At 41.0% G+C, this 26,624-nt stretch overlaps 2 protein-coding genes across 2 annotated transcripts in view; both read left to right on the top strand.

Annotated features, from left to right (window-relative positions):
* Positions 1-4,183, top strand: part of otogl (otogelin-like) — a 39,360-nt gene extending 35,177 nt beyond the window's left edge. The window contains exons 55-57 of the mRNA XM_054777730.1: positions 399-444; positions 2,842-2,921; positions 2,998-4,183. Of these exons, the coding sequence (XP_054633705.1) occupies positions 399-444; positions 2,842-2,921; positions 2,998-3,198 (327 nt within the window). The 3' untranslated portion in view covers positions 3,199-4,183. The remainder of the gene's footprint in view (positions 1-398; positions 445-2,841; positions 2,922-2,997) is intronic.
* A 1,943-nt stretch (positions 4,184-6,126) lies between these two features.
* The window catches only part of ptprq (protein tyrosine phosphatase receptor type Q), a 34,111-nt gene continuing 13,613 nt past the window's right edge, over positions 6,127-26,624 (top strand). Inside the window, exons 1-35 of the mRNA XM_054775815.1 lie at positions 6,127-6,333; positions 7,962-8,067; positions 8,685-8,793; positions 9,086-9,200; positions 10,695-10,764; positions 10,852-11,051; positions 11,123-11,354; positions 11,456-11,584; positions 11,669-11,815; positions 12,210-12,373; positions 12,480-12,939; positions 13,190-13,351; positions 13,434-13,613; positions 13,693-13,800; positions 13,870-14,151; positions 14,223-14,504; positions 14,766-14,886; positions 14,973-15,124; positions 15,205-15,350; positions 17,157-17,328; positions 19,781-20,101; positions 20,195-20,470; positions 20,559-20,710; positions 20,973-21,114; positions 21,621-21,896; positions 21,965-22,327; positions 22,577-22,686; positions 22,763-22,949; positions 23,514-23,752; positions 23,851-23,920; positions 24,716-24,874; positions 25,024-25,279; positions 25,380-25,453; positions 25,528-25,627; positions 25,955-26,083. Coding sequence (XP_054631790.1) covers positions 6,277-6,333; positions 7,962-8,067; positions 8,685-8,793; positions 9,086-9,200; positions 10,695-10,764; positions 10,852-11,051; positions 11,123-11,354; positions 11,456-11,584; positions 11,669-11,815; positions 12,210-12,373; positions 12,480-12,939; positions 13,190-13,351; positions 13,434-13,613; positions 13,693-13,800; positions 13,870-14,151; positions 14,223-14,504; positions 14,766-14,886; positions 14,973-15,124; positions 15,205-15,350; positions 17,157-17,328; positions 19,781-20,101; positions 20,195-20,470; positions 20,559-20,710; positions 20,973-21,114; positions 21,621-21,896; positions 21,965-22,327; positions 22,577-22,686; positions 22,763-22,949; positions 23,514-23,752; positions 23,851-23,920; positions 24,716-24,874; positions 25,024-25,279; positions 25,380-25,453; positions 25,528-25,627; positions 25,955-26,083 — 6,248 coding nt within the window. The 5' untranslated portion in view covers positions 6,127-6,276. The remainder of the gene's footprint in view (positions 6,334-7,961; positions 8,068-8,684; positions 8,794-9,085; positions 9,201-10,694; positions 10,765-10,851; positions 11,052-11,122; positions 11,355-11,455; positions 11,585-11,668; positions 11,816-12,209; positions 12,374-12,479; positions 12,940-13,189; positions 13,352-13,433; positions 13,614-13,692; positions 13,801-13,869; positions 14,152-14,222; positions 14,505-14,765; positions 14,887-14,972; positions 15,125-15,204; positions 15,351-17,156; positions 17,329-19,780; positions 20,102-20,194; positions 20,471-20,558; positions 20,711-20,972; positions 21,115-21,620; positions 21,897-21,964; positions 22,328-22,576; positions 22,687-22,762; positions 22,950-23,513; positions 23,753-23,850; positions 23,921-24,715; positions 24,875-25,023; positions 25,280-25,379; positions 25,454-25,527; positions 25,628-25,954; positions 26,084-26,624) is intronic.

Below are 26,624 nucleotides of genomic sequence, written 5' to 3'. Positions count from 1 at the left end.
AGGTTGAACTCAGGACTGTCAAGTTCATCCACACCAAACTCATCTAAACATGACTTTATAACCTTGCTTGGTGCACTGGCAACAGAAAAGGGCCTCCCCCAAACTATTACCACAAAGTTTTCAAGCATAGAATTGTCTAAGATGTGACTGGGTAAGATGAAAAACTAGAAACATGTGGTGGTAGACTACCAAAATGTATTCCACCAAGGACCCTGCATCAGGTAAAATTAAGAATTGAAAGTCAGGAGTATGCCGCAATATTTTGTCCATGTTCTGCACGAATGGTGTGTTGCAGTCATGGTCAAACGGACTACCTTTATTTCTGTTTCCATGTTTAAGTGTGTAATGTTTTGCTCTTAATACAGTATTAACTGGGAAGTATTCTTCTGTCTTTCCAGAATGGCGGTGTGGTTCAGAGATATGTAGACGGCTGCTGCAAGACATGTGAGTCTCGTCCTTTCTTTAAACGCTGGTGTTCATGCTTTCAGCCAGCATTGACGGTGAGCGCCTTGTTGCCTCGCAGTGGATGGGCTTATTGGCTGGATTGTTGGGGGTGTGGCCTGTGGTAGAGGTTGGAGATCAACCATGATGCTTTTCCAAAACTCGCGGCTTTGCCTCTGAATCGTCACGCAGAAAAGGAGAAATTAAAATCATCTCTGCATTGTTATTGAATTTGTGCCCTCCAGGTGATTTGATGTTAATTGTTTCTGCAGTCTCACCCGCTTGCCTACTTTTACCTTGCAGTTGCTCCACGGTGAAGATGTGAGCTGGTGCAGAGGTTTGGGGTTTGGTGAGGTGTGTAAGAGGTGAAATCAGTGTGCATGCAGGGTGGCCTCCTCTCTGTGTCTTTGCAATGTTGAACTGCATTTTTTTTTTAACAATTTTTGTGTTCTCCTGGTGCTCTTTGCTGTCCTGACGATGCTACCAGGTGCTGGAGCGGGTGTTTTACCATTTACCGTTAATCCCGTAACCCCCACTGGTAGTACTAATTGTGACACAGGTACCTCCACTTTGTACCTTCTCAGTAAATCTTTGGCCTTCTGACTTTCAGTGACTATTGTGTTTGGATGTCTGAATATGTCAATGTCACTCTTGCCATTAAAAAAAATGCAATCATATCCATACTGGTGACCATGCACATTCAATTCCCATACAAGCAACTAACCATCTATGGCAATTTGGGGCCAGTAGCCAATAAAAATTTCAGATTTCTGCACCCAACTATAAAAAGGTGCCTGCTGCTGGGCAACAAAGCGCCAGCTCATTAGACAGTATGTGTGTGGTTGTAATTTGTGCATGTTGATTGAGATTCTTTATTAGAGCTATATTAATACTGGTGGCTATTTAGAGACAGGTGTAGACTGGCGCAATTTGCTGCTGTGCAGAACAGACAATAATTTTATTTTTTAACAATTTGTGTAGTTTTTAGCAGTATATGTTTAAAAGAATAAGAATGGAAAATATTTTTTATTATAAAGTCATTATTATATATGTTTACTAATAAAATAAACAATGGTAGCATAATAATTATTATTATATTAATATAATATATCCATCTGTTTTCTATGCCGCTTATCTTCATTAGGGTCGCGGGGGTATGCTGGAGCCTATCCCAGCTAGGGGTGGGAATCTGGCCACCTCATGATTCGATGCAATTATGATTCCGAGGCCTGTGATGCCATGATAAAACGATTAGCGCTGCTTTTTTTTGTGATCAACAGTTTGTCAGTTTTTTCATACATAATTTTTTTCTATATATAATTTCTTTACTCACTGTGTAGTACTAAAACAAAGCATATTTGTAATGATCCACAATTCAGATAAACATGATACAGATTAATTGACTTCCATTATCTTTTAATAATTGCCTTTTCCGAGTTGGGTGGAAAGTTAGTTATCACCTGCTCGATGGTTCTCTATTTGGCAGCAACTTCAGCTGGCTGTTTTTCGTCCTGGTTCGGGTGGAAACGTGCTATGTGGTTTCTCATATTTGTTGTGTTCCCAAAATATTTTAAGCTTGTATGACATTCCAGCTCATTTTTACCTTCAACCACGTGAAAGCCAAAGTGCTAACAAACGCTTGCTCAGCCATTTTGGTGCCGTCTTACACTTAGGTGCACCACAATAAACTGTCTGGGCGGCACTTCGGCTTCCCATCTTTTTGTTCCGTTTTTTTTGTTGTGTCAGCATCAATTATTGACATCTATGAATCGATTAATAATCGTCAATGTCTGCATCGCGATGCATCTAAGAATCGATTATTTCCCACACTCCTAATCCCAGGTGACTTTGGACGCCAGCCAATCGTAGGGCACATGTGGACAAACAATCATTCACACTCACATTCATACATATGCACAATTTCGAGTCACAACCTAACATGCATGTTTGTCGAATGTGGGAGGAAACCGGGGTAACCGGAAAAAACCCACGCACGCACAGGGAGAACATGCAAACCCCACATAGAGATGCCCAAGCAAGACTGTGTGGCCAACATACTAACCAATCGGTCACAGTGTGGCCAATATATAATATACTGTATATAGAATATATATGATGATATAATAATTATATACATATTTTATAATGTATCATATTATTGTATTAGTATAATAATAATTAAACATTTTTATCAACATGGGCCAAATTTGAGAACATCCAGAAGTTGCCCAGAAAGTTACATTGTGGTTGTCTCCATTCACTTTATCTTTGTAAAGGAACACTTTTTGATTAAGCTCTTGTATTGGTTTTCATGATATAGGGCAGGTGTTCCTAATGACGTGTCTGTATACTGTATACATGTTTGATTCATCCACATTTTGTTTTTCAATTTGAGTACAGGTAAAGAAGACGGTAAGACATGCAAGCGAGTGGCCATCCGGACTACCATACGCAAGGATGACTGCAGGAGCAACACACCAGTGAGATAACACACACTCGCACAAATGATATTCGACTGTATATATGAGCAGTCATACATACCACACCTTGTTACAGGTGACTGTCTTCTCTTGTGATGGCAAATGTCCGTCCGCCACCATCTTCAACTTCAACATCAACAGTCATGCCAGGTTCTGCAAGTGCTGCCGTGAGAGTGAACTGCAGTCCCGTTCGGTCATGTTGTACTGCACACGCAACGCCACGAGTGTTCAGTACCACTTTCAGGAGCCCCTGGATTGTACCTGCCAATGGAACTGAATGGAAGGTCCTCATGGCGAGAAATAACAGAAGGGAAGACAGAAGTTAGGAGATTTCTCCATCACTTAAAGACAATACTCACTTGGAGTCTTGTAGTGTCAACAAAAATATGTTGAAATTGATTGTGACAGTCTACTTCAATTTTTAACGATGTCATCTTCTACTTAAAGTTGACAACTGATCATTTTGACCCCAACGTCATTGTTCTGCCTATTTAGATGCATTTCTTTAAGGTCATAGGTGTTTAAAAATGGAAGTGTTACACTATACAGGGCTTTGTTTCTGTAGAAGTAGTATAATGCAATATATTTTACTGCCTTAATTGTTGTTGTCATCAGAATACTGTAGGTGAATAAAAGACGTCACTACCTTCATGTCTGATTATCACGGTAGGTTTAGATTTCTAAAACATTGGTGCCTGCATGCAAAACGTGTAATTTTTGCAAATAATGGATAATTTGTAATTGCAAAATGATATATATATATATTATATGCATGGGGTGGGCACCTATGGGGTGCACAATTTGGTGTGATCCAGATCTAGACTTTGTCCTTGGTGGTGGCCTGCGTTCTGCATTCTGCGTTCTGCATTCTGCGTTCTACTTTCTAACTGCAGCCACTGTGTGTTTCTTAATGTTACTTTTTGACTGAACATACCTTTTGCTGATGGAGTTTTGTTTCCTTGGATTGTTTGAATTAGGGAAAATGTACAAAGCTCCAAAAGAAAGTTACGAAGACTGTTTGTATTGTGGATTTTTGGCACTATAATCTTTTAATGTAACGATTTTCTGGGAGTGGCGATTCATTCCCTGCTCTTATTGTAAGACCAACGTGTCAAAGTAAGTACAATATCCGGGTTAAAAAGGCAAGACTGCAAGAAGCTTCTCAGGTACAGTATGTTATTTTGATTTTCTAATGTGGACGTGGCATGAAAATTACTGACATTTGCAGCAATCATAACATGGGAATGAATCCACCACACAGTTTTACCAGCTTGGCTTTACTGTGGAAATATTTTTGGTGCAATTATATTACAAATTTTTAAAAAATTAATAACATTATTTTGAAAATTTAAAAAGGTTAACATGCATCAAAATTAGTATAATATATTTTTTATTTTGATTTCAGGTTTGGCTCCTCTTGGCAGACTGAGGTAGCATTTGGTTAGTAAGCTTTTTTTTTTCTAAATGTACTTGTTGAATTGAGTATTCATGCAATGTTCCGTAACGTGTGTCCGAGAGGTAAAGAAGGCATTGGGTGAGAGTTTTCCAATCTAACAGGCAGAAACATTCACTTTACATTATGAGCAGAGAATGAGGCCTGCAACTACAGACAGCACTACATTACTACGTGTAAGAGATATACATATTTGAAAACTTGTCAATGTTTCGCAGCCTAGTCAGGTGTCTGGTTTGGGAGCATGCCTAGTGGTTTCATCCTTTCCAATAAACATTCAATCGCTCTTTTTTTGATCAGGACTCCAGGTCGGTCTCAGTGGAATCACTCTTTATTAATACTGCACTGCTGAAAATGTTTTCTGTATCATTACCAAGTTCAGTGGATCAAATGCTTGACTCAGAGAGATGCAAGTGGGGCCATTTGTCTTTTTTTTCCTAGGACCAATACACACATTTGCCTCAGTTTCCAGGCTCACCTGTTAGTTACCTGGCAACCATTGTCAGCACATAGCAGATTCAGTTTCCAGCCCTTTAAAGATGCATGATCCCTGCAGAGCCCCGGCCAGGAAGAATGACCAAGCATGTGACAAGATGCTGTGTGTGTCATTATTACATCCCCTGAAAGTGAAGGGGTTTTTTTCATGCGTGTGACTGAAAATTCTGGGTTGTGTGATATATGAGATAATTGTAGAAGGCCCTGGCGATGAGGATTAGGATGGTGGCAATGTTTTTCAACCAGTCAAATTTAACAGACATGTGCCTGTCAAGTCCTTTAAAAGTGTGGACCAAAACTTGTGGTGATTTGGCTGAGCACCCAAAAGTTACAGAGGGTAATTGGAGGGCTGTGTGAGACATTTCAAGTCAGTCTGACTTATGAGATCAAACTTCGGGGTTTAATAACCGCGCTGCCACATGTTGTATTTGTTAGAAAAATAATAGCACACGTATATTTGACAAATGCTTTGACAAATGAATAGCTTGAAATGGTACAAAGGTAAGGTTACTCAAAATTGAAAAATACTGTGTATTTGAGAATTATACAAAAAGGTTTGTTTCAGGGACCACAAAATGGGTCAGCAATTTAAAGCTGTTGAAATGGAGGTTGATCAAGCCTTGCCAGTTGGTGCAACTAATTCCTACAAGTGTTTCAAGTTCTGGAGTACTTACTACCTCCTCTGTCTGCATAAAAACAGTGTTCGGAACACACTGTGGTAGTATACTCTCATGAACATCAGTCGAACAGCATTGTACTACAGAAAGTAATGTGTAGCTACAAAAATGGCAAGAAAAAAGGGATCAACAATGGAAAAGAGACAGACCATCTTAACACTTAAAAATGTAGGTTTTTCCTCCAGAGAAGTTGGAGTGTTCTAAAACTTTAGACCGGTAGTGTATTCTTTTGTGTCAGCATATTTCTGACAGCAAAACAAGAGCGTGTATGATGGTCAAAGTACATAGTGTTGATTTGTACACATATTTTAAGCCAAGCTCCACCCCATCCAGGCTCTTTCCGGATGCCAGGTGTCCTATACACCTCCCAAAATGTAACTGTACCCATCAGACACATACACACACACACACACACGCACATGCATAGCTGGGTAATAGATCTCATTACTTATTGAGTTAACCTCATGAGCTCAACCCTGAATCTTTCATTTGTTTATGCAGCCCTCCATAGAGAGACAATGAAATTAGCCACTGCCTCCTTTTTGTAACACTGGAATACCTCAAGACCAGGATCGGCCACTGGACAATTCCTCCATGACTAACTTTACTAAGTCCAGTGGTGTTACTGAGCAGCTTTTAGACATTCTTCATCTGTGCGCTGGATGCATTTCAGCTGGCGGCACCGTTGACCTACTGTTCCTAAACTAAATTTACAACTCAGCTATCCATCATGGTCGCCTTCTCTCTCATCCTCGTCACACTCTGCATGACTCAGATTCACTCACAGGTAAGGCCGAATATCTAGTGAGAAACCTAGGCTAGCTAACAGGCTAACCTAAATGTATTTTTGTGTAGCTCATACAGTAAATACTTAACAATTCACACTTTTGGCTAAAAGTCACGTTAAAATTATGTACCAATTACTGTTTACTACTACATGCAAACAAGCAAATATTTTACATAACAAGCTATTTTGCATATCTGCTATTCTTTCATTAGCCTTTCTAAAGCGCCACCGTTAGCATATAGGCTAACATGACCGGTTGCACAGCATACCTTTTGTGATAGAATACAATACAACTCTGCTATTTGTGAAGTTCTGTTCCCATACCACCTGCAAATGGTGAAAAACCACGAGTAAGTGATACGGACATAAAAATGTCTATTTTTGACACCCTCCAAGCCCCACTGCCAGCTTGACATTGATGTTCTCCTCTAATTTTGAATCAACATTTGCATTAAAAAAAAGTAAACAAGCTAAATGCTAAAGACGTTGGAGTAAGTCAGTGTTTTGCAATTCTCAAGTAAGTCTCAAGTCTTAAATTCCGAGTCAAGTCTCAAGTCAAGAAAAGACAGGTTGAGTCGTGTCCAAAGTAAACTTGACTTTTTCAAGTCCTTACAAGTCATAAACATTATTTAGTGTCTCCCAAATGACATTTTGACATTTTGGCAATGTAACAATCTATTAAATTTGACAAATACAATGAATAAATGAACATTGAATTTTGAATTGTTTAATTTTAAAAAAAATAAAATAAGACCAGTGTGACAAGATTTAGTCACAGAAAAAGAATGCTTACATGGCATTCAGGATTTCGTCAGCGCACAGAAATGTAATCCACACATTTGTTCTTTGTTAGTAAACCTGATTGGACAGTAATAGATGCATGTTGCCTGTGGGGCCTGTGCCGGCCAGGCCCCATTAAAAAATACCGGTATGTATTTTTTTGGACCAAAAAAATCTGTGAATATTCATAGATTTAATATATATCATGTATTATAACATTAGAAAAACAAGGTACACCTGCAAAATCCAGTACAATATTGTTTTCCACCATTCGCGGGTGGCGAGAAGCGCAGGGATCTACTGTACATAATTAAATTCTTTTTACTCTATTTTAAAAATGCATTATTTATCTTTATGACAGATCTTTTTGTTTTGAAAAACATATGTTCAGTGTTATTTCCTCTTTTACAAATGTTAATTGATACTGTTTTTGTTTGCTTTTACGACTGTCTTTCTTTCTGAAGTGCTCACTTTGTTCGACACCTTTGTTCTTCCTGACATCATATTTTTTGCTGATGCAGCCCATTATCATTGCTATAATGGTGCCATAATGTTGCTCCCATCCCCCTTGTGTTCTGACAAATTGTTTGGAGACATAAAACACATCCCTGCAAGGCTATGATATTTAAAACTTTATATCCTGTGAAGACCAGTGATGATTATCTTGCAGCAACAAGCCTAATCAGCACTGCAAAAGTCTCCACAAAGAACTTAAAATACAGTATTATCTTGTCACTAAATCAATTAAAATCAGTGTAGAACAAGTACATGTTATAGACCACGTAGCTGATGAGCTTGCAGATCTTATAGGTGGTGATGTTTTTGGTGCTATGTTGTGGTTTTCACAGGATGAAATGGTCAGTGTAACACAACCACACACTGGAACTGTCACTGCAGCGTCTTCGTCCAACATCAGCCCAGGAGTGAGCCGCATGATCAACACCAACGAGAGCGGTGAGATGTGAAAATGCTAGATTTGGGTCACGGCAATTAAGCGTGGAAGAGGATTCTGTTGTTAAGATTGTGATGGCAGTATGATGCTTGGTGTGAGACTCTTTTGGAGGCAACATATCAGGAAAACTATAATGCTCCTCAGCTCTAGGTTATAGCTGACACCTACAGGGCTTAAGCAACAATTTGATGTGTGTGAGCAGTTCAATTGCTAGCTTTGACTTCCTGTTTAAAACGCCTACTACTCAACAGTGTACAGTATGTCCACATTGTGTACTTTTTGACAATTATGTGTTTTATCTGAGGGCGTTCGTCACACCGAAGAACAAGAATGCCACTGTGTTATTAGATGTGACTGACGATGCCCTGTTTCCTGTTTAATTCCTCTCTGGTAACTTAAGCACTTGCTTTTGAACTGTTGGATGAATGACTCGGCTCTGAGAGTCTCTTAAATGTTTCTTTTATGTGAAGCCTCAGATCACAGTTGAAACACTCTCTGCAAGTCCACATTGTCACTACCATTACATATTATTCCCGTGTTGTTCATAATGGTGTCCTTTGAGTTATCAAGTATATTATAATAAGTGACAGCCTATTGACCCATACCTGTTGCTCTCTAGTTCCTGATGCACCTTTAGGACTAGAAGGGGAGGCTGTAGGCTCAAATGGGATTCTGCTTTCTTGGACCATGCCTCCTGGTACCAGCAACATTGATGGATATATAATCAGGTATCTTTATTTAGCAGTGCACTTCATTCTTTCCACGTTTAGCGAATAGGTGAATTATTATATTAATCCGATACCAAGTAAATACTGGGCCAGTACTGCTAATATCAGTACTGATACCAATCATTTTTACATGAAATTTGTCAAGCTCCTGGAATGATTTTGCTTTTAATCTGTTGATCACAAGAGATTTTGAGAAAAAAAAAAAATATATATATATATATATACAATTGATATTTGGATGTAGTTTTATGCTATGGATGGTGACAGTGAACTTATGACTTGATTCTTGAAGGTACAAGGAAGTGTGTCCCTATCCGGATCCCGTCTTCACACAGGTGACCAAGTTCCTGGATGTACCAGAGACTCTGCTCACTGACTTCACGTCAGGCTCTACATACCACATTCAGGTACTCACACAAGTGATTCCCCACAAGTGACCCACAAAACCTACTCATACTACCACTACTAGTTTTAGTTTTTCTCATATTACTTTCATGCATATCTTACATGCACACGATTCCAATAACCCTATGCCATTTGAGACAATCACAGTACCTGATAGGGCGAACATCCATATTTGCTCTTTTCAACTTACGTCCAAACGGAGGCCACAAATAAAAACTGATCATTTTCTGGCCTTTAAAGTTGGAATTTCCATATATTTCCAGTGTCTTATTGAAGGATAACAATTGCTATGACTACTACTACTATTGCTACTACTACTGATGACAATAAAAGCAAAATTAACAAAGAATGTCCACTTGAGGCAGTATTCTCAAGTAGTGGAGGGTTTTGTCCAGGTTTTGGTGCCTTGCTCAAGGGCAGTGCTTCAGCGCTATACCTGTACAGTATCTGTAAACTGGCAGACATAATTTCTATATGTTTAGGTACACTGCTTTTGTTATGTCAAGTCTTTACAGCAGTACACTACAGGCTCTTGATCTGTCTTAATGGCAGTAATTGATCCCAGATACATTATTAATCATGTAAACAGATCTATGAATCAACCAAGGCTTTTTTCACTGTCAGTCTGTTGTGATGAATGGATGCGATTGTGCTAAGGAGCTTCTAGAATTCATTAACCCACACTGACCTATGTATAAATGCTTTGTAATAGACTGGCACACTCTGAGACTACGATATATGCCCACATACTTAATCTGTGTGTTTCCACATCTGACTAGACCTAAGCATCGTAACCAGATCATTATGCACCATATTTTTCAAAACCTACCTTTCATTTAATAATCTCTGAGGTGATTTCACCTATGCATATGAAAACATAATCCAATCCATGCATATGCACAAACAGATCTTGTAGTCAGCAGACAGAAAGCAAGCAGTTGCAGTATAGTGCTTTGCTCAAGGGCACATGGGTAGTGTTTGTGACTAACATGTCCATATTTTGGGGACATTGGCATTTGCTATGTCCCTTTTTAAACTTTCGACTTTCACAAGGTCTAATCTTTAAAGTTTGCCTATTTAATCAAAATGGACTTTTTTATTATGTTTAAATGGTGTCCCCTTTATGAGCCCCAAACATGAGAAAAAGTGGTGCTCACACTTTTGACGTTCTGGGTTTTTGTGATGTCCTTCCTCATGGACATGACAGCACCTCTGAAATAAAACCTGGATCTATCTATCTGTCTACCCATGAGTCAGTAACAGATGTGGGAGCTGTATGTTTGATCATTTTGTTTTCTTCAGCGAATCGGCTAACCGAGCACAATGTTGCTGTTAAAATATGGCTGTAACGTTAGTACTGTGGCTTGTATAGCTAGGCTAGTATTGCTAACAATCGAGAATCGTTAGGAACCGGATTCAAAACGAGCAATCTTCTACTTCAAATGATGCCCAACCCTAATAATAAAGTTCATAAAGTACTCTCTTTATGTCTTTAGGTGGCAGCTTCTTCTCCAACAGGTATGGGACCATTCAGTAAAGCTGTATACGTAAAGACCGCTGAGTCACGTAGGTATCCACGCACACGTACTCACTAAAAATGTACATTGACTGTTTTGTTGTACAGTTGTGTGTATGTGCGTGTGTTTTATGCAGCTCCCGGTTTAGTGACCAACTTAACGGCCTTTGCCCAGAATCACACCTTCGTCTTGCTCACTTGGTTCCTGCCACACCGCATTAATGGCCTCATCACAAAGTTTGCCGTCAAGGCCAAACACGCTCGCACAGGACAGACGATCCGTGACCTTGAGGTCAATGCAGAAGACATCATGACTGGAGCACTACCTCATTGCAACGTACGGATTTTTGAAACCAAACTCTTATTGAAATTGATAATGACATCAATAATACCGCCATTATTGTTTAGGATGCTGCGGATATTCTGTCTCGTGCGACCCTCAGCCCCTTGGAAATGACATCATCATCTTCTCCACCTTACACCCTCACCGCCGTGCCCCCTGCAGCCGCCTGGAGCGTGCCCATATCAGTAGGAGTTGATCAGCTTCGACCTTACACTGCTTATCTTTTTGAAGTGTCTGCATTCACATCAGACGGAGAAGGACAGATTGCATCCACTATGGTCCGCATGCCCGAGTCAGGTGTGGGGAAAAGAGGCTTTTTTATGTTTTATTCATGGATTACCAGGTTTCTCTATATACTCTAGAGACATGAAGGATGTCTGTGTGTTTGTGCACTGCAGCCCCAGAAGATCCACCACAGAACCTCTCAGTATTGAATGTGACATCGCGATCGATATCCTTTTCCTGGAACTCACCCACCATCATCACAGGAAAATTCACCTATGTGCTCTTCCTTTATAGGTCTACAGGTCAGTAGCTATTGACTCTGCATGCATACATGAATAGATGTGAAATACAATTTGACAGAATGTTTTTCATGTGCTTCTGCGTAGATTATTTATATGAGAATAGCACAGCAGACATGAGGTTCACTTTCACCGGTTTGAATCCCTACACCAAGTACACCGTTGCTGTTGGGGCCAAAGCGGCTGGAGAAGTGGGTCCAATTGCTCAGGAGGATGTGATGACATCTGCTGAAGGTAAACAGCAGCATTGATAACACATTTGTCATTCAAATGAACATGTAAGACCCATTGGAAATTTTTCCAAATTCCAAATCAAAAAGGTTCTTCTTGTAACATATCCATTGAAGAGGATTGGTTGAAATAGGCCCTTAGACTTATATTACTTCAGTTTAATTCTCTTTTCAAAGCAAATCAAATAGTGCTTTGACCTCAAAAACAAGTACCCAGCTTGGTGGCAATGTGCAAGTGCCATCAGGCAGTAATGGCTGAAGAAGTCTTGAGCCTCAGTGAACTACGACAATAACAGCTTTGTGACATAATCCAATAGTGCTCAGTGCAATGTGCTTATGTCACAATTTACAGATTATGTCAAACACTTACTGTATGCTTATTGTGTTTGGTGACGTAGCACCCAGTGCAGTTCAAGACCTGAAGGCAGTTGCAGAGGATGCCGTTTCAATCCGTGTGACTTGGAGAATTCCAGCCAAGCCAAACGGTCCTATCACCCAGTACAGACTGCGGGTCTTGCTGAATGACACTTTGTTACATGACATCACCCTCATAGCAGAACTGGTAATTATCTTTATAATCCCAAACACTATAACCCCAACGTTTTGGACGGTATTGTATTCCCTTCCATATACTTTCACCTGTAGACCTTCCATTTTTCCGCTCACAGAATACGACTGGTTCTTACGAAGGTGAGACACTTGGCCCTGATCAACATGCCGGTCTAAGGCAGCGCAGGAGAAATGCTGAGCTCAATTTGACCGTAACCGCTGCTGATTTTGACCCCACGCAGTCAACTGCCATGACCTCCTCCAGTCTCTCCCCCTCTCCACTCACAAGCGCTGAGGAAAGCACTAACACTGCTGAACAACCTTACGAGGGCTCTAACTCCTCTTTAACCCCTTCACTCACTGAGACGTTCGGTGACACTTACCAGTCTTCTTCACCTGCTATTTCGCCAACACCTGTGTCGCCTGTTACACTTCCACCATGGCTGACGAAGCAAGCCGAGGACATGACCTCTGAGTCGTCCCACCTTACTCTCACACCAGGACAGATCCGCTTTTCCACACGCCATGCATCCATTACAGCACATTTATCATCACAAAACATGGCGGGTTCTACCACAGGTGGGAGAGTAATTCCTGCAGTCTCCTCTTTGCCTTTACACATGTTGTGCCTGCTTGATGACCAAAGTTAGTCCATGAACAATTTTATGTGATTGTTCTTTTCCATATTCTGCTGTTTAGTGTAAGTTTTAGCTTTTGTACACTGTGTTTTTGGAAAGTGCTCATACAAGCTCATACAAACAGCCATGTGTCTGCATCTTTCACACAAATCTCTGAAAAACATTTTTTTTGTAATGCATGCACACTGCAGGTGTGAACGTACAAGAAGAGATGATGAACGTGTTGATGGAAGAGCTGTCTTACCTGGTGTCCGGTCTTGAACCCTTCACTGAGTACACCTTCAGGGTCACTGCCTCTACATTAGTGGGAGAAGGACCCGCCTCACACATCACTGAGAAGACCCGAGAGCAAGGTGGGTTGTCATAATTATTTTTATAAGCATATTGTCATTGCTGCAAAATAAAACAGAATTTCAGTTTTCACTTATCATTTAGTCCCCAGCTCAGTGCTCGACCTTTCTTACCAAAACATCAGCTCCACTGCCATACGTGTGAGCTGGATGCCACCACTCAACCCCAATGGGCGGATTACGCATTACACTGTCTATGGCTTTGAAGTGCACAGTGGGCAAGTTCTGATGTGGTTTACTAACTCTACCAGCATGCTCATAACAGGTAGCAGCTTTATACTATGACCACACTGATGTATGCAATTGTAATTCTGACAATTAGCAATGCAACTTCTGATTTATAGATTTGAAGAAGTATACTGGTTATAAGCTACGTGTGGCGGCGTCTACAGCTGTGGGAGAGAGCTTTCTATCTGAGGAAGATTACATCTTTGTCCTCACATTAGAGGATGGTATGTTCAGATAAAAAATGCACACATAAACAATAAAGGTTGCATGTCAACCTCAATCTCGCCCCTTAGAGCCAGACTCTCCCCCTGTGAACCTCACTGTGGTGGACACCAACCCCTCTACGGTCATCCTGACCTGGTCTGCTCCAGTGGAAGCCAATGGTGTAATCCAACATTACTTGGTCCTCTATGAGAACCAGTCGTATTCTTCTTCAGTGAACACCTCCACCAACGAAGTTACTCTTGTGAACCTGAGGCCATTCACCTACTATAATGTCTCTGTGATGGCGTTTACACGTTATGGCCACGGCAACCAGACCTCGGAATATTTAGGCTTCTTGTCTGGAGAGGATGGTGCGTTTATGGAAATGTCAAAAATATAAAAATCAGATCACCAGAAAATTAACAACTTGTTTTACTTCCAGTCCCGGGCAGTCCTCCCTACAGCCTCTCCTATGAGTCTCTTAGTCCAAATGAGGTCAACGTTACATGGCAGTCTCCTCTGGTGCCAAACGGTGTCATCACCCACTATAGCCTGCAGCTGTGGAATTCAACTCATTACCTGAACCTCACCTCCCCGACCAACTTCATCCACATCACCCATCTCAGGAAGTTTGCACGCTACAGGGTCATGGTGCAGGCGCATACAAGGGCTGGGCCTGGGAACTTCAGCACTGAGCCGCTCAACATCACCACCCTGGAGGATGGTGAGACAGATGGATGGGTGGGGGAAAAGAGTGGATTTTCTTTTCCAGGTGGACTCCACAGTTGTATCCCGAAGGAGGGTCTCTGATTGTCATTTCCTCTCTGCTTCTTTTTCTCACTTCTATGTGCTTCGCTAACCATTTTTTAATTTCAGCAGTTGTTTTCCCTCATGAGGACCTCCTAAGCTCCACTGGTTCTCTATTGACAGGCTTGTTGTTGTTGTTGTTGTTACATCACTGGACAGTTTTTCTCCCACATCTTAGCTCCTGACACACCTCCTCAGTTCCTCTATGCTCGGAAGTTGTCCGACTATGAGGTGGAGTTGACATGGCAACCGCCACTTGAACCCAATTCAGATATACTCTTCTACCTCGTAAAAGTTTGGTGAGTTTTTAAACGCAACACCTCCATTAATTTTTGAAAATAACTATATGAACATTGCAAAAATAGTCAGCTGACATATTTGCTAGGAATGAAACAATGGATCTGCTGCAGAATGTTACTGAGACATCAGTGCTTATTAATTTGGACCCTGAGAGCCACTACAATGCATCAGTCTCCACCTGGACAAGACTGGGAGATGGAGGAGTGCAGGCATACACCAACTTCAGCACTGATGCAGGTGCTAGATGACTGTCCTCATGGTCAGCACAAGTTGATCATGAGATCTTCTCATACATCTGTGCATTATTTGTCATTCAGAACCATTTGACCCACCCCAAAATGTGACATTTGCAAATGTGACCACCTCCTCTGTCATCTTGTTGTGGCACCCACCCTCTGAGCCCAATGGAATCATTGTTCACTACTCAATTTACTACTCTAACAACAACACTGTTGCTGAGCAGGTAAGACACATCTAGAAGATTTAGACAAAGTATTTTTATCTGAAGTATGTAACGACTTGTGTCAAAAATCTGACGATTCGTTTTATAGATGGAAAATGAGATCCGTTACAGTTTGCATATCAAAAAGGCAAAGGTGTGGATGATGCAAAACTGTTTATTTTGGATACAGTGTAGAAGCATGTACTGTATAACAAACAAAATCTCAGGCAAGGATTCTATTTGCTGATTTCTCTTCAGCTTTTAATAAGATGCAGCCTCATATTTTAATTAATCACGTTTATCTCATTTAAATTTTCCAGATCAGTTTCTAGCACTGTTTTTAGACTTTCTTACAAATCGAGCACAGCAGGTTTTAAATGGACACAATATGTGACGTTCTGCAGGACGGGAACGAATGCGCTCTTATTTTGGCGGGCTGTGCCTTCTCCGGGGAGGAAGAAGCAGCCGCTTTTCGCCTGGTGGCCGCGCACCTGCGGCCAATTAACATTTATGGCGGATAAAAGGCCAGCGCGTTCGAATGGGCGGCGCTGGTTCATTATTGATTTTGTCGTTACAGCTGATGTTGCTAGTGTTCCACGTCTCCTTACCGGTGCCGTCACTTAAAGGAATTTACTTACTTGTTGACATTCCCATCGTGTTGTTTTCCCACAGAGCTTTTTCTCCCTCTGTCGCTTTTGGTTTTGTTCCTATTCTTTTGTGAGTTCCTGCACCTGTGCAATTAAAATACTTTTATTTGCACTTCACCGCCTCTTCTCTGCATACCGGGGTTCAAGCTTTCGACAGTAGCAAACCAGGATGTGACACAATGTTCAAATACAGGCTCACCTCAAGGGTGTGTCCTGTCCCCCCTACTCTACATCCTGTACACAGATAGCTGCAGAGCATCACAGGAAGGCAGTTATATTGTCAAGTTTTCTGTCGACACTGTCCTTTTAACTTTGCTTCAGGGTCCTGACTTGGGCCATTGACAGGCCCTGGATGCTTTTGTTGAATGGCGTGATGAAAACTCACTGGACCTTAATGTGTCTAAAACCAAAGAGCTAATCATAGAGTTTAGGCTCAACAAAGACACAAAGAAAGTAAGCACCATTCACAATGTTGTTCTAAATATTCATGCACCACATTTGACTCTCAGCTGTGACAAAACACTGATACAATCATCAAAAGGGGTCAACAGGGAATTCACTTAATGAGAAAGCTCTGTTATTTTAATGTTTGTGACACCATCCTATGCAACTTTTATCATTATTTTATTGAAAGCCTTTTAACTTTTTCTTTTATTTGCTGGTTCAATGGGCTGTCTGTGAAAAACAAGAATGGTCTTAACAGCATTGTCGTGTTATGCTCCAAGATTATTGAAGTTCAGCAGAAGGACTTGAGTGTAATCTGGAGAGAGTGAGTGACAGATAAGGCCGAGAGAATCATGAGCTAACCAGAGCACATATTAGCCACGGAATTCCGTCTGATATCTCAGCGAGGCGCTGTAATGTCCCTCGAACTAAAACTAATTGTTACTCAATGTCTTTCACCCCTTCTGCTATTAAGCTGATAAACTCAGGCCATTTTAAACAATAAATTGTTGTTAATATCTGTTGTACTTATTTTGGGGGGTTATTGTACAGCAGTGTTAATTTATCTTATGGCAATAGGTAATATTCCTGACTTGCTTCATTTTACTTTATTTTATTGTTTGTCATGAATCTGTTGTGATTATGGAAGGTTGGCTGTTAAACTACAAATGAATTGCCCGTTTGGGGATAAGTAAAGTTTTCTGAAACCTGAAACCTGTCATTCTGTCCTGTACAGAGAGTTCCGGTTTCAGAACTGTCTGTCTCTGCATCACTGGACTCAGCTCTATCCTGGACTCTGACTGGCCTTATTGGGGGTACTAACTACACAGTGTGGATGACCTCCAGCACATCAAAGGGGGACGGAGGGGTCCGAAGCGAGCCACTAACTCTAGTCTTACCTGAGGATGGTCAGTCAGACACACACAAACAGAAAGATACAGCAAAATACTGCACATTGCTTTCTCTCAGGCCTTAACATTAGGTAAGCCTGCACAATATATGAAAAACATGCCTTTCCAAAGATAGTAGTTGAATTTTGATTGACACTGTCAGAGTGGTATCACAAGATGTAGTGAAAATTTAATTTCCAGTGGTCCTGAATTGCTCTGCATAATACTAAAAGTAAATCTGAATATTTCAGTCAGAATTTTGCATTTTTCAAATGTGTAATCTTGATCCACTATTAAATTGGTCTGAAATGACATGTTTTCTAGAAATCAGAAAGTGCAAGTGTGGATTGTCACCAGAAACCTAATGCAAACATAATAATTACCACCCTTGTTTCTTCAGTTTCTTGTTCATTTTAATGCCTGATACAACTAAAGGTGTGTTTGGACAAATATAACAATGACAACAAAAATAGCTCATAAGAGTTCATTTTTTGGGCATTACAATGCTATAGCTATTCATGAAAGAACTTAAGTGATTTTGGTTATTATCAAGAAAACCATGGACGTTGCTAGATATCAGCTCTTAAATTAAACTCTTATGAGATATATTTGTTATCATCAATATATTTGTCCAAACAAATGTACCTTTAGTTGTACCAGGCATTAAAATTGATCAATAAACTGAAGAAACAAGGGCGGTCTAATCATTTTTTCCATGACTGTATATGTAATAATATTAAGTTACGCACCAAAAAATTAAAGCGTCACTACCTGGTGGAGGTAATCATAAAGAAATAGCTCATACCGCTCTGACACTGCCAATCTCATGAAATTGTGCAGGTGTAGCTAATGAAGTGTCTGGTGAGTGCATACAGGGAAACCTCCAAAGTCAAACCCAATCTGTTCCATATTTAATGTCATACGAGTACAAATTGTAGTTAACCAGTGTAGAATAAAACAAAAATAAAGTAAAACCACTCACCCTAAGCGACAGTATCATTGCTGGAATTAATATGTGCTGTGTAGTGTAAAAGAGGCGTATGTTAGCATCTGCTTGGCAGAATTTGTTTATGTTGATTAATTGTATTGCTCAACTTGTAGTGAGGTGCTAGAAGGTTTCTCACGTCACTGTAAGTTCCATTTCTGGTTCTATGGTTATCTTTATGCTTTTCCTTTTTGCACTGTTACCCTTTTGTGGCGACATTTCAAAAACAGCCAAAGAAAGAAGCGGAACACACATAAGGTATCCTTTAGATGCTCATTGAGCGAAAGTCAAATGTGTTTAGTTTGACTTTTGAGGGATTTGACTTTGGTGGATCCACTGGACTCTGCTGTATATAGTCAGAGTCTCACTGTAGGCCGAGTCTGCACACCTTTTTCAACACGCTTCTTCAAACTCAAAGAAAATGACATAAAAACTCTGCTCTGATCAAAGGAGTGACACTCAGTCTGCTAGGTGAAAGGAGATAACTCTCAGTCTTGCAAACTGGCTCTTTTTTTGTCCCGTTGGTAGCGTCGGCAATGTGCGCCTTGTGGACAACCAGTTTGTATTTCCTTTCCTAAGCAGGATGAAAGTTAAGTGAAATTAGAAGGGAAAAGAACAAAGAGAGAGTGCAACGATTCAGTGACAGAGAAATAACAAAGCCTGACGTCTTCCAGGCAGGATCACGCCACACTTGTGCCACGATTGCTTTGTTGCTATGATACCAACATCCTACTGCACGCATGTGATATTTTCTTGAACATGTCTTCGATTGAACTCTACGTCAGACGGATCTCTTTGTTTTTATGTGATTTTGTGAAAAAAGGTGCAGACGGTTTTCAGTGACTTAGCCAAATTCAATACATTTTACAGATTTTGTTTGCTAAGAATAGTTTGCTACTGGATGATTACGCCTCATACTGACTCTGTATCTCTGCCTGTGATCTAGCTGCTCCACTCTCAGCCAAGCAGTGGACCTCCACAGCGCCTTGTCTCTCCCACACAGCCAAGCCCAGCAGGGGTTCACTCCCCTGGGCACTGTCTCCACATATACCTGGCCCCTCACAGCCACTAACTGATCTTAAGGACCTTTTTTGAATATATGAATCCCCATTTTTAACCTTCATCTTGTGCAGCTTCTTCCATGCTTCTCTGACAATTTAACATGTGTACGAACAGGATGAGTATGATCGTCCTAACTTTTTCCCCACACCTTTTGTCCTTTCCTTATGTCCTTAATGCCTCTGTTCGTTTATTATACTCCATCCCTGTCTACTGTTCTATTTATGTTTTCATGTTGCCTTATTTCTCTACTTGACAAGCAGTTGTTGACTGCTGATGACTGCATTTCTGCAATGACAGTGTGTGACAGATAATGACAATGAGTGGTGTCCTGTTCACTTTCACAATGTTCAATGTGTATTTTCCTGCATAGTTCGCACAGCAAAGTAGGTCAATAAGAGAGTAATACTCATCATGTCCCTTCAGTGCCATCTGACTCCGTGCACAACCTGACCGCTCAGATCTTCAGCTCCACTGCCATCATCATCAGCTGGGACCCTCCCTTGGAGCCAAACGGTCGTCCATACTACCTGCTCACCCTGCAGGAGGCCGGCATCCTCCCTAACGTATCTAAACAAGGCCCTCCAGTGGTTAACAAAACCATCAAGAAAACCACCACCGACACTGTCTTCCTCTTCACCAAACTGAGGAAGTATTTTCCATATGTGCTGACTGTTACACCGGCAACAGCAGCCGGCCCTGCCCATAACCACACCAGCACGATGTACCTGAGGACAGATGATGACGGTTAGTTCAGGAACACAAACATCACCCATCCACCCCCCACCCTATACAGTACACATGGTTTGTGCATATGTGACCTTGATGCTTTGGCCTTAGTTCCCAGTTCTGCTCCACTGCTGGTGTCAACATCTAACCTGTCGTCATCCTCCATCATCGTTGTATGGCAGCGCCCTCTTGAGGCTAACGGGGAGATTACAGAGTATACCCTCACACTGTTCACCTCAGGCGGCTTAAACACCACACATACCCCCAACAGCTCCTTCACTTTCACTAACCTACTTCCGTACACAGCTTATAACCTGACCATTAGCGCTGCAACACGTAAAGGCTCAGGGCCCATCCTGGTGCTGATGCTGCATACCGATGAAGGACGTAAGTGTGTGCAGTGACACCGTGCACCTTAACTATATGTGTGTGTACATCTGATATTGCTTTCATCCTCCATGTCATTGTGTTTCAGGCCCTATTTCCCCTCCCCGTAACCTAACTATTTTCAACCACACATCCGTCTCTGTGTGGTTGAGCTGGGAGCCCCCCCTGGAACCGAACGGGGTGGTGATACAGTACGGCTTCAGGATCCGAAACCTCATCACACACATCGTCACACACCAGGTACCGTCAATTTCACACACCGGAAGATAGTCCGTAATAACAACAACTTAAGCGCACTCGGGAGAGCCACTCTGCAAAAGTACACACCTGTCACACGGATTGCTAGCTCTAATTTCACACTCCAGATGCGACTCAGAGTTAACATTATATTCGCTCAGACATGCACATATGTGTGATGATATAAAAAGATATCAGGACTGCATTATGTTATCTCCCATGTGTTATTTTAGATATGTGTTTTTTTCTGTGTGCACCATTTTAGAATTCATCCGGTCCATCAACCACTGAATATATATCTGGCTTCAAGCCTCATAGTACCTATGAGATCAGTGTTTACTCTTTCACCCGAGTGGGCCACGGGAACCAGATTAGCAGCCCTGTGACCTTCACCACTAATGAGTCAGGTAACAAATACACATGCTTGTTGCCACTCATTCAGGCAAATGAAACTAATATTTATACGAATAAGAGGTACAAATGCGCGAACAATGTGCTGTTTAAGAACCCAAAAATAAAAGAAGAGTGTTTCGATAATGCAACAATCGTCCTTCATCGGACAAGGAACCATATTTGTTAACTTAAACTTGAGTCAAAAGGGATGCCACACACCTTGTGACAAGGCAGAAGAACCATGTGACTTCTCCTAGCCAATCAACCAAGAATAAGTGATTTCTTAGTTGTAAGGGGAAAATGTTAAAAATAATAGAGGTGTCTTTTTCCCAACTCCCAAGAATTTGGCAAAACAAATAAAATTTGCTGACTTGAGTGAATGCTAAAAACCGGGTTTTTGTTATGCTAAGCTAAGACTCCATATCAGTCTGTATAAAAGATACAGTAAAGTTTTACTTTTTTCCCTGTTAAAGTGGACAGAATGTTTTACCAGATTAACCACTCCTTTTTGTTTCTGCAGTGTCAGAAGCTGTTGGGAACCTGTCGTGCTTAGGGATCAGTTGGGATTCCATTCATCTATCTTGGGAACCTCCAGCCAACCCGAACGGACAGATCCTCTTTTACGAGATTCTAATGGAAATGGACTTGCAGTCCTACACACACCAGGTCAACACACCAGAATACACAGTAACTGGACTGCCGCCAGAGCAGGAGTATGTACTCAGTGTGGCTGCAGTCAACTCTGCAGGGCTAGGAGACCAACTAAACTGTACTGCTTCTACTCTTTCAGAGTCAGGTACACACTTATTTCCTCTTTCAGAGCATTATATGAGTGTATTTAATCCTCCTTGTCTCTCTGTTTAGCCCCATCTGCCCCTCGCTTCCCCACTGTCTCTCAGGTCACCCCCAACAATGCGACACTCCAGTGGGATCCCCCCCTCTCCATCCCAGGCCTGCTGAAAGAATACCACATCCTTGCACAGCTACTCACCACCAGCTGCGAACCTGACAACCTCATTGCTGCACAACCAGTCCAGAGTGAAGAACCAGCCTCAGACTGTTTGGAATCCATTGTCACAATGACAATTAATGCTTCAGAAGAGGACCCCAGTGTCACAGTCCATCCTCTGGCTAAATACAGATACTACCGCTTCAAACTGGCCGCTGTGACTAACGCAGGAGTTGGAGAATATACACAGTGGATTTATACACGCACCCTAGCTGGCAGTAAGAGCATCACAGTGATCTTATAATGTTTTGGCACATGTCTGATCCGTTTGAGGAGGTTTGGTTATGTGGTCTGAGCCGTACTGTGAGCTATACTCTTACAGGACACTTCATTAGGTACACATCTAATGACACAATACAAATCTTACATTTGCGAAGATGATTCTCAGTTTTGAGGTATTAGAAATATGACATGAACACAATGTGATGTGTGCAAAGGTGGAATGTAACGTACGATATCTTCCTCAGACCCAGACGCTCCTCCACGTGACCTCAGGGTGGCCTCCACCTCCAGCAGCCTTCGAATAGCATGGGACCCTCCAGCCATTATCTCCGGTCCAACGTCATATCTTGTGGAGGTCATTTCTTTGAATCATATAATATTAACACTGATTTACAGTATACTGAATATTTTCATCTGCTCTGTCCTATTAGGTGGACGGTCCTGGTTTTAATTACTCCACAGTTAGAGCTCCGGGGGAGTTGACAACTGTGGTTGTGACTAATTTAACTGCTTTCTCACGTTATTCTGTGACTGTAACTGCTTTTACTGGTTCAGTAGAGCACGCCACTAAGGATGGAAAAGCTGCTGGGCCCATTCTGTTTCTGACGTTGGAGGAAGGTATGTGGAAAACTTGCGAACAAACCTAAAATCAAAATTTCTTTCTAAGAAAAGCCCAGCAAGGCGCTGCCACAGGCAGAAAATCGTCTTGTGAAGAGGTGTAAAGTGTTCTGAGCATACCATAAAAGGCAAATATAAAACATTAAATATTTTTTTAAATAACGTAGATGTGTATTTGGGAGTAAAACTTGGGAACTTACTCTAAGAAAAGGACAAAAGTTCAGAAATGATCCAAAATATATATTTTTTGTCAGAAAATATAAGGATAATCATTGTAATTGAGGCCTTAATGAATTGTTGTACAATATTTACCAGATAAAAAACAAGAAAGGTTAACATAATAGTATTCCAAATAATAAAGGAGAAACATACTGTAGATTACAGATGCTTATTGCTGAATTGAATTGAATCTAGTTGAGGACTAGACATTGATGAGGCATTGTAACCTTCACCGTATTCCTCTGTATGCATTTGGACAAGAGTAAAAAGTAAAGGGGCAATAATGGTTCCTTTTTCTCCTCCTCCTCCACCTCCTTCTATGTATGCTATGTTATCTGTCCTCAGAGCCTAAAGATCCACCAAAAAATGTAGTGGTTTCTGTCATTCCGGATGAGGTAAACCGGGTAAAGGTGACCTTCACCCCGCCAGAGGAGCCCAACGGACAAATCACGTCCTACTTTGTATACATCTTTGAAAAAGAACTCCTGGTGAGGAACATCAGCCTTAACACCACCCAAAACGACAATAACATGCTGAGTGCTCTGATAGACGGTCTAAAAGGTGGTCATGACTACAGTATTCAGGTGAGGGGCACATACAGACAACATCTTTTCTTGACTCTTTAACCCATAAATTGTGTTTTTCTTTATTATTTACCTTGATTCAATGTGTTTTTTTGTAGATTTCAGCAAAGAACGGTGCTGGTAGGAGTCCACCCAGCCCGCATGTTCAGATAACAACTGGAATCAAAGGTACTGTGTTCCTACGTATCACTGAGTCAAAGCACAACCTTGTTATTGCCATCAACTGCAATTTTACTGCCCAATAGGAGAGCATGCAAGCTTGAACCTGTCTACTTCTGACACTTCAAATTTAACTCACATCTGCGTGCTTGCTGGAGAATTGCACCCTTTCTGTCAACATTCACATCATCTTTGTGTAACCATGTTTAGCAATGTATCATAACTGTATAAAACCAAGATAACAATGATGTGTTTTTTAATTGACAATGCCAGAGAGTCATTCATTTAATAATTTATGATGAAAACGTTTTAAATATTTTCACTCTAATGTAGCTAGATGTGGTAACCATAATATTAGAAACACTTCTTACTATGATACAGTACAGGAATACCATAGCAAACTACAACTACATAAATGCACATGCAGTATAACATAACATAAATTGTAAAGCCCTCCACTCTAATACACACCCCAAATAATTGCTAGGTGCCTCCACCTGAACAATCAGCTGCACATCACATCGAGCCCTCGTTTTTTCTGTTTACTGAAAAGAAATATAACATGACCATTTTTCCATGTAGGAAAAAAGAAAAAAGTGGTTCCATGGTCCATGGTCTCATGGTAAATGCCATTTACCACTACTCATACCTTGGCATCTGTAAAGCAGCTTACACTGGAGTTTACAGAGAAAGTGCAGCTTTTCAGTGAAATGTTAACATTGTTAATATTGTGGTCTGACAGTGTAGGTAAGTGCATATTTTAATGTGTGTGTACGTCACTGTTATGAATTTTGTGTGCTGCAGCCCCGGCCAAGCCCACCCAAAGACCCCTGGCAGTGCTCGGCCATAGAGGTGTTGCCATGGTTACCCACAGGAGTATCACCATTCGAATGCCTGCGTGTTTCTATAGTGACGAAAATGGACCAATCGCAAAAATTCAGGTCATCGTGGCTGAGTCAGGGGGTATGACTCTTGAAAAATATTGACGTTGCTCACTTAGAGCTGAAGTCTCTCTTGAGTTTGACTAACACATACAATTTGAAAAATGTCAAGCTTTTAGTGTCAGCACACATTTGACACAATGTGCCTTTTTTCCTGCCATCATGTCATAGTGAAGGACACTTCAAACCTAACTAACTGGAGGAATGCATTCTTTGGCCATCCCGCCCCATATGTTACTGACCAGGGCTTCCGCAACCCACCATGCTCAGGGGACATGAGGGACGCACGCAGTGTGTCTGGGGGCAAGCATCTTCTTCCAAGACACAATCACACTACGTATGTGATAGGGGTACATGATGAGTGTATGCAGGAGAACGACACTGACACTTTGTGTAATGGACCTCTAAAGGCTAACACTGTTTATGTGTGAGTGCACCATCACTTCAACACCATCTTCATGTAAATGGCTACACTATATTTTCAAACATATAAAGTACTGTTTGTGTATATACTGTATATTCAACAGGTTTAAGTTCAGAGCGACTAACATCATTGGCCAGTACACTGACTCTGAATACTCTGACCATATTAAAACTGCAGGTATGTTTATATTCAACATTAATACACCATAAATTATCTCCTGGTCATTTTGTCTGCCCTTTTTCTCTCCATAGTTTATGGACTGTTGACCAGAGATGAGCAGATCATTCTGGGTGTACTCCTCTCCTTTTTTTTGGCAGTGCTACTGATTGTCATCATCTGTGTATCTGTCAGGTAAGATGGAAACACTTTGTTCACACATTTACAAAACACTCAGGAATGACTCAAAGCACTCTGGATGGGTGAAACATCTCTGTGAATTCTTCAATTCATTTATGAGTAACAGAGGAGGTATGTACCAGGAGGCACATTGTGGAGTAAGACAAGAGTGATGTTATAAATATTTTTATTTTGTCATAGCAGAACGTGAACCAAATATTCCAGGATTTGGCGTTGAATGAAATGTGCAGTATATGAGAATTCTGTTATCACAGAAGAGAATATACTCTGGAATAACAGGAATAATAATTACTGCTTGCAATGTGTTGACATGTTTGTCAGGTTCCACCAGCGCAAGAAGGAGGGTGGAACGTATTCTCCCAGACAAGCAGAGATCATCGAGACCAAGTGTAAACTGGATCAGCTGATTGCTGTGGCAGATTTGGAACTGAAACAAGAAAAACTTAACCGGTTGGTACAGTTCATAAGATTATGTTTAACACTTTGGAAAGCTGGAGCAGGGTGCACATTATGTGATTTTATGTGGCTGCCCCAGATATGATTTTAAATTTGAATGCAACAGACAGACAATGTTTTTGCTGCTGCCAACATGATGTATGCTCCTGTCGGCACTAAATCATCTTGTGTTGAAGAGTTTGTGCAAAAATAGAAGCAGCAGCTTCGAAACAACGCAGCAACGTTATGACTTGATATTTTCTCCTTTCTTCTCTAGAGACATGCTGTCTGCAGCCATCCTTGCTGATAAATGTATTTTTTTCCTCAAATGTGTATATATATACACTAGGTCCCCAACTTACGAACACAATTGGTTCCAGACGACCGTTCTTAAGTCGAATTGTTCTTAAGTAAGGGAAAAGGTAATATTACCAATGATATAGGTACTACATGCACTGTACGTGTATACATATACAGCATATGCGTATGTATGTAAATATGAGTTTGGATGCAGTAGTAATATTAAACGAGGACAAAATAATGAAAAAAACAATAG

The sequence above is a fragment of the Dunckerocampus dactyliophorus genome, chromosome 5 (assembly GCF_027744805.1).
Source record: "Dunckerocampus dactyliophorus isolate RoL2022-P2 chromosome 5, RoL_Ddac_1.1, whole genome shotgun sequence".
Classification (NCBI taxonomy): Eukaryota; Metazoa; Chordata; class Actinopteri; order Syngnathiformes; family Syngnathidae; genus Dunckerocampus; species Dunckerocampus dactyliophorus.
The sequence above is the reverse complement of the archived record's forward strand: the minus strand, read 5'-3'. Positions and strand labels throughout refer to the sequence as shown.